This window comes from Hippocampus comes, unplaced genomic scaffold (genome assembly GCF_001891065.2).
Source record: "Hippocampus comes isolate QL1 unplaced genomic scaffold, H_comes_QL1_v1.1 scaffold41, whole genome shotgun sequence".
In the NCBI taxonomy this organism is placed as follows: domain Eukaryota; kingdom Metazoa; phylum Chordata; class Actinopteri; order Syngnathiformes; family Syngnathidae; genus Hippocampus; species Hippocampus comes.
In genome coordinates, this window is record NW_017805153.1 from 3,158,565 (window position 1) to 3,171,329 (window position 12,765).

Below are 12,765 nucleotides of genomic sequence, written 5' to 3' on the forward strand. Positions count from 1 at the left end.
TGTGTGTGTGTGTGTGTGTGTGTGTGTGTGTGTGTGTGTGTGTGTGTGTGTGTGTGTGTGTGTGTGTGTGTGTGTGTGTGTGTCACTCATCCTGAGTTACTCTTTCCCCCCTTCAGTCTCATTTTACCACAGTAATGCTTAGATTCATGGTGCAATTCTGTTCAACCGGGGGCATACGGAGACCTTTGGAGGGCCAGGTGTTCCAAGTTGACAAGGAGGCACAGATAACTTTTTAAAAATTATTATTATTGTGGAACGAATATAAAGTGTGCACTAATTTGTGGGTATTCCATACAGGTTAGAAAATTATGGCGCCCTTCTGAACACTTAGTTAAGCAAAATGAGAGCTCCTATTATGGAAGGAAATAGTAAGGTAGAGGTGGGGGTTTTGGATATTGGAGGGATTGAATTTTCTTTTAGGCTGGGATTACTGTAGCGAAAAAGACATTCTCAAAAACCGTACTGTACAGGTAATTGATGAGAACAGAATACTGAATGACACTTAAATTTCAGAACAGTTTCCAGCAAAGGTGCTCGCCATTTGCTGACAAAAATGTCCAATTTAACCAACAAATTAGAATTTTGTCCGCCCGTTATATCTATTTAACGGCCAAAAATGATTATTTTATGCCCATGTTTCCTCTATATTGTGGCTAAATCCCACGTCTTGTCTGTGGCTCAGTAGATGAATCCAGGCACCCACAGTCTCGCCTTCTGCACGTCGCTGTGTTCAACATAATATCTTGTTATTGTTAACATCCAGTAGGTCCTGTCTGAATGTGGATAAGTTGCGGTCATTATGAGAAAGGAATACCTTTTCAGCTGAATGCTTGCTGGGTGTGCTGCACTCCTCTGCACCTGTGCAATTTCACACATTTCAACATCATTAGAATGCAGGGAGCATACGGTCGGAGTTCATCCATGTTGCCCTTGAAGATAAAGAAAAAGGTCATTCATGGGTTTCCTTGAGTTGTTTCTTTGAATTGTCGCAAGCATTTTATAAGCGTGTGTCAAAGGAGATGCACGCAAAGCAAGGAGGTGACCAGCAACTGTTAATGACGGCGATAAAGAACAACAGATTCAAACAATATGGCATCGTTTGTGCATAGACCGACTCGATGGATTCAGAACCACCCCTCAAGGGTTGCAAAATTGCGGTAGAGTACAGGGCAGTATTTGAAATGAATATAATCAATACTGACGCTCTCCTGAAGGACAATTATCCGCAACTATCCATTTTGCAGCATTGTTTCTCAAGTCACCATCTCGTCCATAAGATTATATCGACACCCCTGGAAGCATTTCAAGTGCGCATTTTTGAGTGCTGGTTTTTATTATTTCAGGTTGATCATATATTACCCCAGCATAGCCATATGTGTTTCTTTTCCACTCCATGGGCATTCTGTAAAAATAAAGTGTTCTGAGCTGTAAGTAATGCAATGGTAATAAAACCTTTTCAACACGTTACAGCCCACTTCAACCCTGTCAGCTATTATTTAGGTAGCTTTATTTTCATATTGGTTTGAATTTAGCAGGCGGGAAAATGCATCGCAGTTTACCTGAGAAACTAATTTATTCAAATAGAAGTTGCATGATTTGGAAAGATCTGCTATAGCATAAGTACGAAACAAAATATAGTCTTGGTCCCCAAAATCACTTTTCCAAAATGATTTTTTTTCGCTGTAGAATCTGCCTCCACTTCCAGCTTTCACAAGAAACCTAAGTGATCAGGGAGGAAGTGCATGGCAGGTTGATGGAACACTCTAAATTGTCTCTAGGTGTGGGTGTGAGTGTGAGTGCAGATGCTTGTTCGTCTCTGTGTGCCCTGCAATTGGCTGCCGACCAGTCCAGGGTGTCCCCCGCCTACTGCCCATAGACAGCTGGGATAGGCTTCAGCACGCCCCGCGACCCTTGTGAGGATAAAAGCGGATCAGAAAATGGATGGATGGATGTATATGAAATGTCACTGTGTGCATGTTTTAGATGTATCAGATTATAGTTTGTCAATATTTAATTCTGCAGCAGCTGAGCCTCTCTCAACAAGGAGTCTCCTAGTCTCCAAACTGTCACCAGAAGAGTCAATAATTCACATTGCAACATTTCCAATGCATATGTGTTGTGATCATATAATACTTGTCGAAACTATTCTCCCATTTTCGTTTGTAGCTACTCTGGCCAGCGGTGCAGAAAACCATCAGTCTATTTTCAGTCTTTACTTTGAGCACCTGCCCTCCCGGAGATCACTGCGCAACTTATATTTTCTCCAACATTAAAGCACATTCAGCTTTTTTTATCTATAGTGAGTCAATGGGGAAGAAAAAGCTTAATTCTAGATGACATTTTCAGGGGAAGTGGGCATGAGAAGAGACGTGCATGTGAGTTTTGACGATTGGTCAGTTTTCTCACGTTTCTTTTTTTTAATTTTTTATATTAAGCTGTCACAAAATAAACCAAATAGCAATTATGTGTACAGTATTCATTTAATTTCAAGCGTAGAAATGAACAATCTGTTCAACTTTTAGCAGAAGCGGCCAGCAGGGTGAGATGGTTAAGCCATTTATTTTCTTTGTGTGTGTCAAAATATGAGGGTGCAGATATTGTCAGCTACTGATGTGGCACTCTACACATGCTTTGCTTCCATCTAGTGGCAAGATTTCTGGAAATCCTGATTTCATGCAGCAGCAGGACTTGACACCTGACCCCGCTTCCAAAAGCATCTGTTAAGCAAACATGCCATTACATTGCTTGAATAGCCAGCAAACCTTCCAACACTGTAGCCCATGGGGTATTGCCAAACCTAAACTAAGAGCGTAGATCCAGTAAAGCAGACAAACTGAAGTTGGACTTTAATGACACCGGATCAGTTTCATAAGCTGTGTGATGACCTCCATGCAACGCACGGATGCAGTAATTCATGAAAAAGTACCAACTGCATAAGCATGAATACAATATTTTAATGACATTTTCTTTTAGGCTGGCAAATCATGATGAAGAAAATCAAACAATATTTTGAAACGTTCCCATATGTGGCATGACTCTACATAATACAAGCATTTCAATTTGAACTCCTGAAAGACTTCCACAAAATGACCGCGGTGCACCATATTATCAACACGGCATTGATGTTAAGTAAGATCATGTGAAACTTCTCCAAGTTACAAAATGATCAAGAGCTCCCATAAATGCAAACCATGATGACAACCATTAATTTATGGCATTGCTTGAGGCGATTGTATAAAAGCACTGAAACACACAAACAAACATTGTAATAAATAAACAGCAATTCATTTGTAGTGACCTTGATTAGAGAAGCACAGTAAATTTTACACAAGCCACAATTCCAGTTGTATTGAAAGCACAGTGAAGTTATGGGAATCTTGCCCGGGGATATAAATAAACATTGAACATCTCATCCAGGAGCAACTTGTAATGAGTCTGAAGGTTTCTTTATTTTCATGTTTATTTCTCTCTTTTCGTTGCCAAAAGGAGCTGGTGTGTGCATTTGGCACTTATGAAATGTTACCCTCATTCAATAAGCTTCAGCTCATCAGTGGTGCTTACTAAGTACGACACCCGGGCAGAAATATAGAGTAATAAAATATAAAATGACACAATTACATGTTCTTCACCTGACACAAAGTAAACTTTCACTTAAGCAGGACCAGTATAAAAAGAAAGGTGTTCTTGTATTTCCCTAGATTCAAAGAGTCTGTGACTTTACAAGTGGCAAACACACTGATGTCGTGTCAAGCATCAGTGATTTGAATTAACTGCTTATTATGGTGCAGACAATGTGACATTCAAGTCAGGAACAATCCTTTTCACAGAAATATTTTGCCTTGCGTGTTTGCTAGTGCAATTTTGCTGAACTTCCTCACGAGAGGAACACATCCCAGCAATCTCTTCACATCACCATGGTGGCAGTTGAAAAGGAAAGAAAAAAAAAAGGGCATGTGACTGAAGTCTTTGTGACTCTCACATGCCGTGGAATATGTGAGCGCTTTGTATTTCCATCTGGCGGAAAAGTGTTCACTTCACAGAAGCTCTGCCTCGTCGTCGTCATCCTCTGAACCTGAGGGGCCCTGACGAACTTCTTCATACCACTTGTTGGTTAGAGTCTTCATCTGGATCCGTCCGTGCATCAGGTCCTGTTGAATACACATTACAAGTTAGCACATGTGAACATGCACCGCATCCAATAACACGCTGTCAAATTCCAGAAGGCTTTTCAGTTATATTAATGCAGTGAGAAGCTTTGAGAGAAAGAAAAAAAAAATCCCTTTCTTGCCAAGTCAACCAAAAGTACAAACACTACAAACATATTCCAGTGGACATCTTCAGAATTTTCATCATGCAATCTGATTCAAAAGCAGTATACAAACCGCAGTGTAGTTGCTCTTCCTAGTGGGGCTGAATGTTCCCTCAAACTTACAGTCTGACTTAGAAATGTCGCAACTTTATCCCAACTGAAAAGATGTGAAGGTCTCAATCTAGAAATTCTAAACGCAAGCAACTTTAATCCAAAAGGTGCAGCAGACAAAAGCAAAGAGAAGCGTAATGGTATCCCTGTGGGATACCATTCACCCTTTCAGGGACAGCGGTTACTACAGTGGACAGCTGACCATGTTATCAGGTTACAGGGTGCATCAAAGTATAGCTATATCAATAAGCCAAGAAAAAAATGCTTGATAAAACATGTTTTAATGTCAAAACTGTTTGGTACTGGCACTTTTTTGTAACTTGAAAAATCCATCATTCAGCCATATGCAGAGTACTTTAATTGGCTTAAAGGATTGCCAGCAAAGTGGTGAAGCGGCCTCCCATGTGACGGAGGATTTCGGTCTCTCTTGCCATCTCTTACCTCCTGGGTGAGCCTTCGGGTGAAGAAGGGGTTAAGGTACTTAGCATCAAGCCACATGAAGCCCTTCAGATCCTGTCTCTGGTATATGTGGGCCTCATATTCCTCCTCTGTCAGTTCTGAAAGATGCTCCGACTCAACAGTATTCCCCTGACGGGAGCAAGAAGAGGGTGGGGGTCAGATAAATTGAGAGAAATGAAAGAGGGGCTGACTGACTAGCCAGAGGGGGAAAAGGATGATGCGAAGGAAGGTGGACCATTGGGGGGTGTCCAAACGACACAACTTGTGTCGAGGATTGAGAGTAAAGAGATGGCAAAAGGGATTTTAGTAGTAGGGAGAAATGCAAGTTGTATGATCTCGCACTCACAACAAACTGCCTCAATGACTTTTAGCAGTCATGTCGACTCATTAACAAGTTGGCATTTCTTTTGTGGTTTAAGCATGTGACTGCAATGAGAGCGGTTTACATTGTGGAAATCGTGTGCCCTTCGTACACCATCTCCAATCCTTTGATGTTTTTTCCCCCCCCTCTCAAGAGAAACCCAACAGTCTGATGGCAGAAGATGAAGAGGATGGCACAGCTTGTATCAACGCAAGACATGCGCATGAGCGCGGCGTGCGTTACCATTTTCTGCGTCTTGCTCAGATTGATGTCCTTCTTATTCTTGCGTCGTGACTGACTATCTTCAATGTCCATGAGGCGGATGAGTGGCATGGTCCCGCCCCCGAGGAAGAGGATAGTAAAGAGCACGATGATGATGGTGGTGGTGCCAATGAGTTGCCGCTTCTCAATTGGCTCCAGGCCAAGATGCAAGCTCAAAGCATATGGGATAGCACCTCTCAAACCTAAGGTGCAGCAATAATAATAATAAAAAACAAAACGAGTAAAATCAAGAGGCCCTTAATGTTTTTCTTTCCCCCACCATAGAGCATCTAGAAAGCCCCTCTACATATAAACGTTAGTCACTAATTGCCTGTATGTGAGAATGTGAATATATTGTCTTTGGAAAGGCAGAATAATTTAATCCAGCAGTTGCATTAAGTCTCAAAATGATGAGCACAAGGAAATAATGTTGTGGCTGGTCCGTGTATAAGAAATATATGTGATAATCCCCGAACGTTTGAAGTTTGATTGAGCGCAGCTACAGTATGTCAGCCATTTTGTCAGCCATAGTTCAGTGGTAGAGCTGGCAAGATATTTCATGAACACGACAGACAGACTCAGTCCACATTTACGTCTTGGGTAAACGGTTGTTGTTTAAAAAACAAAAAATGTGAAGGGAAGGGATTGATTAGATTGAGATTAGATGAATAAAACTAGCCAATTTAAAAGTGATTTTCATGAGATCTCATCACTCAGAGGGATTCGAACCCTTGCGAGGTGAAATATATCACCAGCTTTTTGTGAGAACAACCTAATTATCACAGGCACACAGTCCTCTTTGCATCGTTGTTAACAGCGCCAACAATTTAAAGCATGACTTCCTGTTTTTCTTGGGAAAACAAATGTTGACTGTCTCCTCTCACCACTAAACCACATGATGAACATCATCTTGGGTGTGATCTTGTGATCTCTGCAAAAGTTGAGGAGGAATGACAGAGGGAAGATGTTGACGGCACGGCCCAGTAGAACCAGCACCTAGAAGGAGACGAAACGGGAGGTAGTCTTCACGGTGATGGGAGACATCAGCCACGGCCACCGAACGTCAACAGAACAACAAAAGCACTTACGATGCACCAAATGACAAAGGATATTTCAAAGTTGTGAGGGAAGCTGAAGATGGATAGGCCGAGGAAGGCAAACACACACGTCTCTGGAAGGAAAAGTGAACAAACCGGCTTAACGGCAACAGTCGTGAGATTCGCGATGGGGAAATGACGGTGGGAAGTCACTGACCGCACATAAAAGCCACGGTGCGCAGTGTCTGCTGCATGAGGATCTGGGTGACAGGAGACAGGTTGTGATGGGTGTAATGAGACATGACGATTCCCGCAAACAGGATGGACATAATTCCTGTGGAAGGAGAGTGGTCAAGGCTCACATGAGATATTACAAGCCTACGGGAGGGGGAAAAAAGATATCCAGTCGACCTTCGAGTGGGCACCTACCAGACAGTTTAATGCCCTCTGCTAGACCGTAGGGAAGGTAAGCAAAGATGATCATCATGCCAAACTCGAGTGAGGGTGTCTTCCTCAAGTCAAAGTGTTTTAAGAACTGGTGTGTCAGTTAGGGAATACCAATAAGGCTGCTTGAAAACCGCTATTTACTCAATACACTGTACAGAAACAGCGCCAACATAAGTGGATACAAGAGCGGAGATGAGTCCTGTCAGGGTCCCCAAGGCAGCAGAACCAAAGAACATTTTGAGGAAATAACCCACTGCCTGCAGAAATGTCTCCCAGCCTGTGACCCTGCTTGTGTCTGAGCGGGAGAAGAAACCCTCAGCGGTACTGAAAACACCAGACAGAGAACAACATGTGGTGACCAAGACTAGTAATACCTTCAACTGGCCCTGGAGGGCAGACAAACTCCACCTATTCGACTCTCCAAATGCAACGTGGATACTCTTGCAGCCAAACTCATTGAATGACTTTTTTGGCAAATGTGTAGTGCATTGCCACAAAAAAACACATTAATGGACAATATGCGACAGCATGCATAAAAAGTAACAAAATACATGATGTGAACAACTACACTTTATAATGAATATTTCTGTCATACTTGGATATCAATCATCTATATGGTTAAAAAAAAAGTTGAATTCAGTACGATGGCCGGGGAAAAAATAAAAAAGAACTGATGAGTTGCACATGAGCAACTAATATGCCAGCGTGCAACAACCTTGCCAAGCCAAAAGAAAAGTGAAAATGGACTCTTACTTTGTGAGGACGATAGAGACTGCATCGTTCAGGATGCTTTCACCAAACACCAACATGTTCAGGACAGGGTCCACGTTGAGTGCATTAAAGATGGCAATGGTAGCAACGGGGTCAACGGCGGAGATGAGTGAGCCAAAGGCAAAACTACAGCAAGAAAAAGGTCATATTAAGTAGACAATAGTTAATCAGTGATATAAAAAAAACTACTACTGTTTCAAAACTGAGAGGAATCAGAGAAGCAAAATTAACATAAAATATAGGAAGACTTCCATTTAAGTTGCATTATTTGAGTTTTTGTGAAAGGAAAAAAAAAAAAAAATTGACCAAAACAATTTCAGAATAAACTGTATGACTCAATTACAGGAAAAAAAAAACCTCGAAAATCTATTACAGAATGAAGTAAAATAAAATTGAAACAATGTGGTTGGACAAATGTGCGCATCTTTTTACAAATGGGTATGTAGTGGTATTCACAATCAACCAATCACATTCGAACCCACGTTAAACTGGAGTCCGTGCACACTTGCCACCACTTCAAGTGCCTCTCATTAACCACAAATTAAATTCAGCTCTTCTCGTAGGCGTTTCCTCCCCCCCCTTCTTCCTTCGAGCAGAAGCCCCGAGATTTTGTGCCAACACTGAATGCTTTCAAAATTCCCGCCACCTTGATTTAAAGACCTTTTCACACTGCAACTGCATTGCTCCCTTGACAAAGCCATTCATTTTCTATGTGCTGCAATGGAATTCCCAATACAAAATTCCATCATTGCGCAAGGTTGCCGTTGTGCCATGCCTGAAATTGATTTATTTTCACCTCTGAAGCGGCTTCGCGGTGATGTCAGGCGGCCATCCAATGCGAGAGGGCTTGGTGGGGACATTTCAGAGTGCTAACAGCAACAGACCAAGCATCAGGAAAAGCATCCATGGCACTTCCTGGTAGGCTGCTAAGCAACCGCTTGCAAATATGGGCTTGTATCGGAGTGCCGTTGTCCATACGCCCTGCAGGCGGTGAACAGCAAATAAACTAGCTGCAGTGTGGAAAGGCTTTTTGGATCCAGTTCCAGCTGAAGGAGGAAAAAAAAAGACCCCCAAAGCATGCTGTTTCAAGCACCATGCTTAACTGTTTATATGGTGTTCTTTGGGTGATGACCAATATTGCGTTTGTGGCAAACTGACCCTTTGAAATTATCACCAAAGCTAAGGCTTCTGTTGTGAGACCGGACTACCCCAATAGCACAGATGTGAAGATGGGAGATGGCTGTCTTCAACATAGAATTACTACAAATGCAACTTGACTCTATAAAATACAGTACAATCATATCTGCACGTCAAATGAGCAGTGATTGAATCTGGTAATATTCACATTTTAATGAAGAAACAGCAGTGAATTAATTTGGAGCAACAACAACAACAAATAATCAATGATAGCAATGATACGTAAGGGCTCTTTGTACTACACTTCTTTACTTTACGATAATAGAGGCTGTTAAACGAGGCAAAGTCTCACCTATCTGTCATGGTCATCTTGTAGATCACATCTGCCTAAGGAGGTTTAAAAATAAAAAAAAGGAAGGATACTCAACACTGAGCAATGTGAAACATGAGGAAAGGCATCACACTTTATTTTCGATGACAAAACCATGGCCTGAGCATATCTTACCTGTCCAAGGAAGTAGATGCCTCCTCCGACGATGAAGGCCGAGATAGCCGTACCAATCACAGCAAACAGGGTGATGGAGCCAATGTTCTGGAAGAAGTTACCCTAAACACATAGGGGGGCAGACTTTTAGTACAGTGCTGAGGCAACGTTAGTCACAACAATACTCTCAGCAAATAACGTCAGGATGTCTGTGAACCATTTTAATTTCGGGTGACGTACAGCGCCTTGCAAAAGTATTAGCCTGCCTTGAGCTTTTTGGACACATTTCCAGTTTCAAACAAATGTGGGTTTTTTTTCTGCAGTGTATCATATAAATCAGCCCCAAAATACTCCTTGCTCTGTTGATTACCTTATATATAAATATGGCTCGGTGATTAAATGATCAAGAATTATGGTATTACGGTGACCGGCTGTGAGCATCAGCGAACGATCAGACACAACAAACGTGCGTGACAGCAGCCAATCCGAGTCCGGCTTTTCCTTCCCTATTTTGGTTTGCAAGGTGACGATGTACACAGAAAGTAAAAGAAAAAGGAAGTTAACAATGACAGAATCCACAGCTGAACACGCAGCTGATGCAACAGCCATGACTTGCTGTTATCTTCCCAAGATGAAACTATTTTGACAAGATTGTTTCCCCCCCGTTGCTTGCGTGGCACTACAGCGGCGTTGAGTAAATGAAGCCGTTGAGCAAGTTAAGTCCTGAAAAACAAGCAACACAACAATCCTGTTGCATCACTTCGACAATTCGGTCCTCAGAAACCACGTTCTTGTTTGAAAAGGTCCACGGCATCAAAAAGGTTGGGGACCTGTGCTGTATAGACATATGCTTAATTTTGTTGTGCACACTCTGAAGTTACACAAAACAATGGCTATGAAAGACAATTTATACAATCCATCCATCTATTATCCATACCGCTTATCCTCACGAGGATCGCATCGCAGGCGAGTGTTCCATTAACCTGCCAAGCATGTTTTTGGAATGTGGGAAGAAACCGTCCTTTCACAAACTCTTAATTCTGATGTACAGTACCTTATGTAAAGAGTATCCTGATTCAAAGATGATTGGTGGCAGGAGCAAAAGGAAGAACATGTTGGGTCGGAACATTTCCTCCTCCTTTTGGAAAGCAAAAAGAGGAAAAGTCAAGCAATATTTCACACTGTAAAAGCAATGAACAAAAAATAAATATACCGGTACTGTTTATATTTTAGCAAGCTAATAGTGAAAAAGCAAACCAGGACAATGCTTCTCAATGGCCATTTTTGTAGCTCTTGGGAAATTCGACATGCAAATTAGCATGAACCGTTTTTGAATATCCTGAAATGAAAAACCACCAAATCCAAAAAGAGAGTAATCTGAGATTCCATTTTTAGGAAGTTACATCAACTGGATTTGTTGCTTTAGTTCCGCACATTTGTCTGTGTAAATACCCACAAAAGAACAAAGCAAAGCACTGAAAGGCCTTCGATTCGCGTGTGCAAAAGCATCATGGGTGTGAGTAGAAATCTACTGAATGCGGTCGTCCTTACAGGACACTGCAATCTGACAGAAACTCAAGAACACCATCGGGCCGGGCTACGTCCTGCAATGTGCCCAAAATGTGGAATCGAAGATGAAACATTTAACCACCGTGTGGGAATGTGTCTACAGTACTGCTGACTAGGATATTCGGAAACTATTGCTGGTCGGGCTGGACGATGAATGGAAATTTTAACCATGATTTCGATTTTGGCTTCTTTCAATCTTTAAAACATTCTCATTGAAGAAAAAAGATGAATGTGCACAACGGCACGGTGCGTTGGCATTTTGAAAGTACCCTGAATGCGCCACATGTCGCTTGCGTAAAGAGGGTGTAGTGTCTAATAAATAACACCCACAAACATCGCTTGATTCAAACAGTGAACTTGATGCTAATACACCCCGCAGAAAATGAAATGAACACATGCTTCTTGTTCATACTAAATCTACCACAAATATTTCTTAGTCCTTTCTCTAGTGGCACCAATCATCAGTTGGCTTTAATACTTGGCTGTGGACATTTGAGGAAGAGAGGAGCCGAGTCTGAACGGCAAGGAAAAAAAAGTGCTTTCTCTGACAGGACATATTAGTATGTTTGCTTCTGGATGACTGGCGCACACACGCATGTGCGCACACGCACGCACGCACACAGCCGATGCCAGCAAATTCACGCATGAATTTAAACAGAATTACAGAGAAACTCATACACACATGCTATAAAAAGACATGTGAACCTCCCCCAAAGAAGAATCCACATACACAATGCCTGAGACCTTAGCTTTCTGATCATTTTGGTGCGATAATGAAATCATTGTTGCATCTCAGCTAAATGGGCCAGTCTAGGTCAGGCGTGGGCTTCATCTGCCCGTGCATTGCTCTCTGCTTGCCACGCAGTCTGTGCACGACACACCATGTGTTCTTGCATGAACAAGTTTTCCGTATATGCACTATGAACACGCACGCACACATAGACTAGTAAGTGGATGTGATGGACATGCGTCATCTGCCCATGCATTACATTCACTTGGAGATTAATGCAAAAACCGAGAAGCCGAGGAAGGAGCTGAGTAACAAACTGTTCAGCAGAAATGTCCATAATTTCGCCTAGCACAAGTTAGACTCAATACACTAAGTGCATTAGAGAAGCAAAAGAGGGAACGATCTATTTCTGGGTGGTGGCTGACTGGACGTTTGTATCAGTTTTCTGTCAGAAAGATCGAAGAGGGCCGGTCCATATTTAGTCCATCTAGTCAACAATCTCTCCCTTTGTGTATAGGCAGCAGTCTTGACAGCTTGTTCGAGCCTCTATGCCCCAATGACCCCACGAGCAGATGGAGGCGAACACAGTCTGCAGTCATCAGCTCCAGGCACAGCATACCCACGACGAATAGTTCTAGTTTTTGATACCTGAGCAAAGCACACGTTGTGCGCGGTTATGTTTAAATCACTTACTTGTTGGTACGCTACCAGAATGATGCAAAAGCCAAAACAACAACACTGTTTCAAGCGTTGGCATGGCAGGTCAAAAGGAGATCTCATTCAAATGCTGTGGCCACAGGTAAGTAACAGCTTTTTTCAAGACCTATATGAAAAAGCGGCCACCTAATTAAAAAACAAAATTGAAATAAAAAAGAAGAAGAAATAATCCAGTACAGCTGGAAATCAACCGAAAGGAAATTTGTTACTAATGACAAAAAAGATGTCTGAAATCTCAGCCTTTCTTTTTCATCGATTTTTGTCACTTATTCAGGGCTCAAACCCCAAAACAGCATGTCAACACAAATCTACACTAGTCTAACTACAAGCTGTTTAAAAGTAGGTCAAGCATAGGGACTGCATACAGAGAAT

At 42.0% G+C, this 12,765-nt stretch overlaps 1 protein-coding gene across 1 annotated transcript in view; it reads right to left on the reverse strand.

Moving 5' to 3' along the window:
* Window positions 1-2,834: 2,834 nt before the first annotated feature.
* Window positions 2,835-12,765, reverse strand: part of slc9a8 (solute carrier family 9 member 8) — a 24,294-nt gene continuing 14,363 nt past the window's right edge. The window contains exons 5-16 of the mRNA XM_019868423.1: window positions 10,432-10,515; window positions 9,399-9,500; window positions 9,246-9,280; window positions 7,739-7,882; window positions 7,168-7,309; window positions 6,968-7,073; window positions 6,756-6,872; window positions 6,590-6,672; window positions 6,386-6,497; window positions 5,484-5,704; window positions 4,862-5,008; window positions 2,835-4,148 (exon numbers count right to left, since the gene is read on the reverse strand). Coding sequence (XP_019723982.1) covers window positions 4,035-4,148; window positions 4,862-5,008; window positions 5,484-5,704; window positions 6,386-6,497; window positions 6,590-6,672; window positions 6,756-6,872; window positions 6,968-7,073; window positions 7,168-7,309; window positions 7,739-7,882; window positions 9,246-9,280; window positions 9,399-9,500; window positions 10,432-10,515 — 1,407 coding nt within the window. The 3' untranslated portion in view covers window positions 2,835-4,034. The remainder of the gene's footprint in view (window positions 4,149-4,861; window positions 5,009-5,483; window positions 5,705-6,385; window positions 6,498-6,589; window positions 6,673-6,755; window positions 6,873-6,967; window positions 7,074-7,167; window positions 7,310-7,738; window positions 7,883-9,245; window positions 9,281-9,398; window positions 9,501-10,431; window positions 10,516-12,765) is intronic.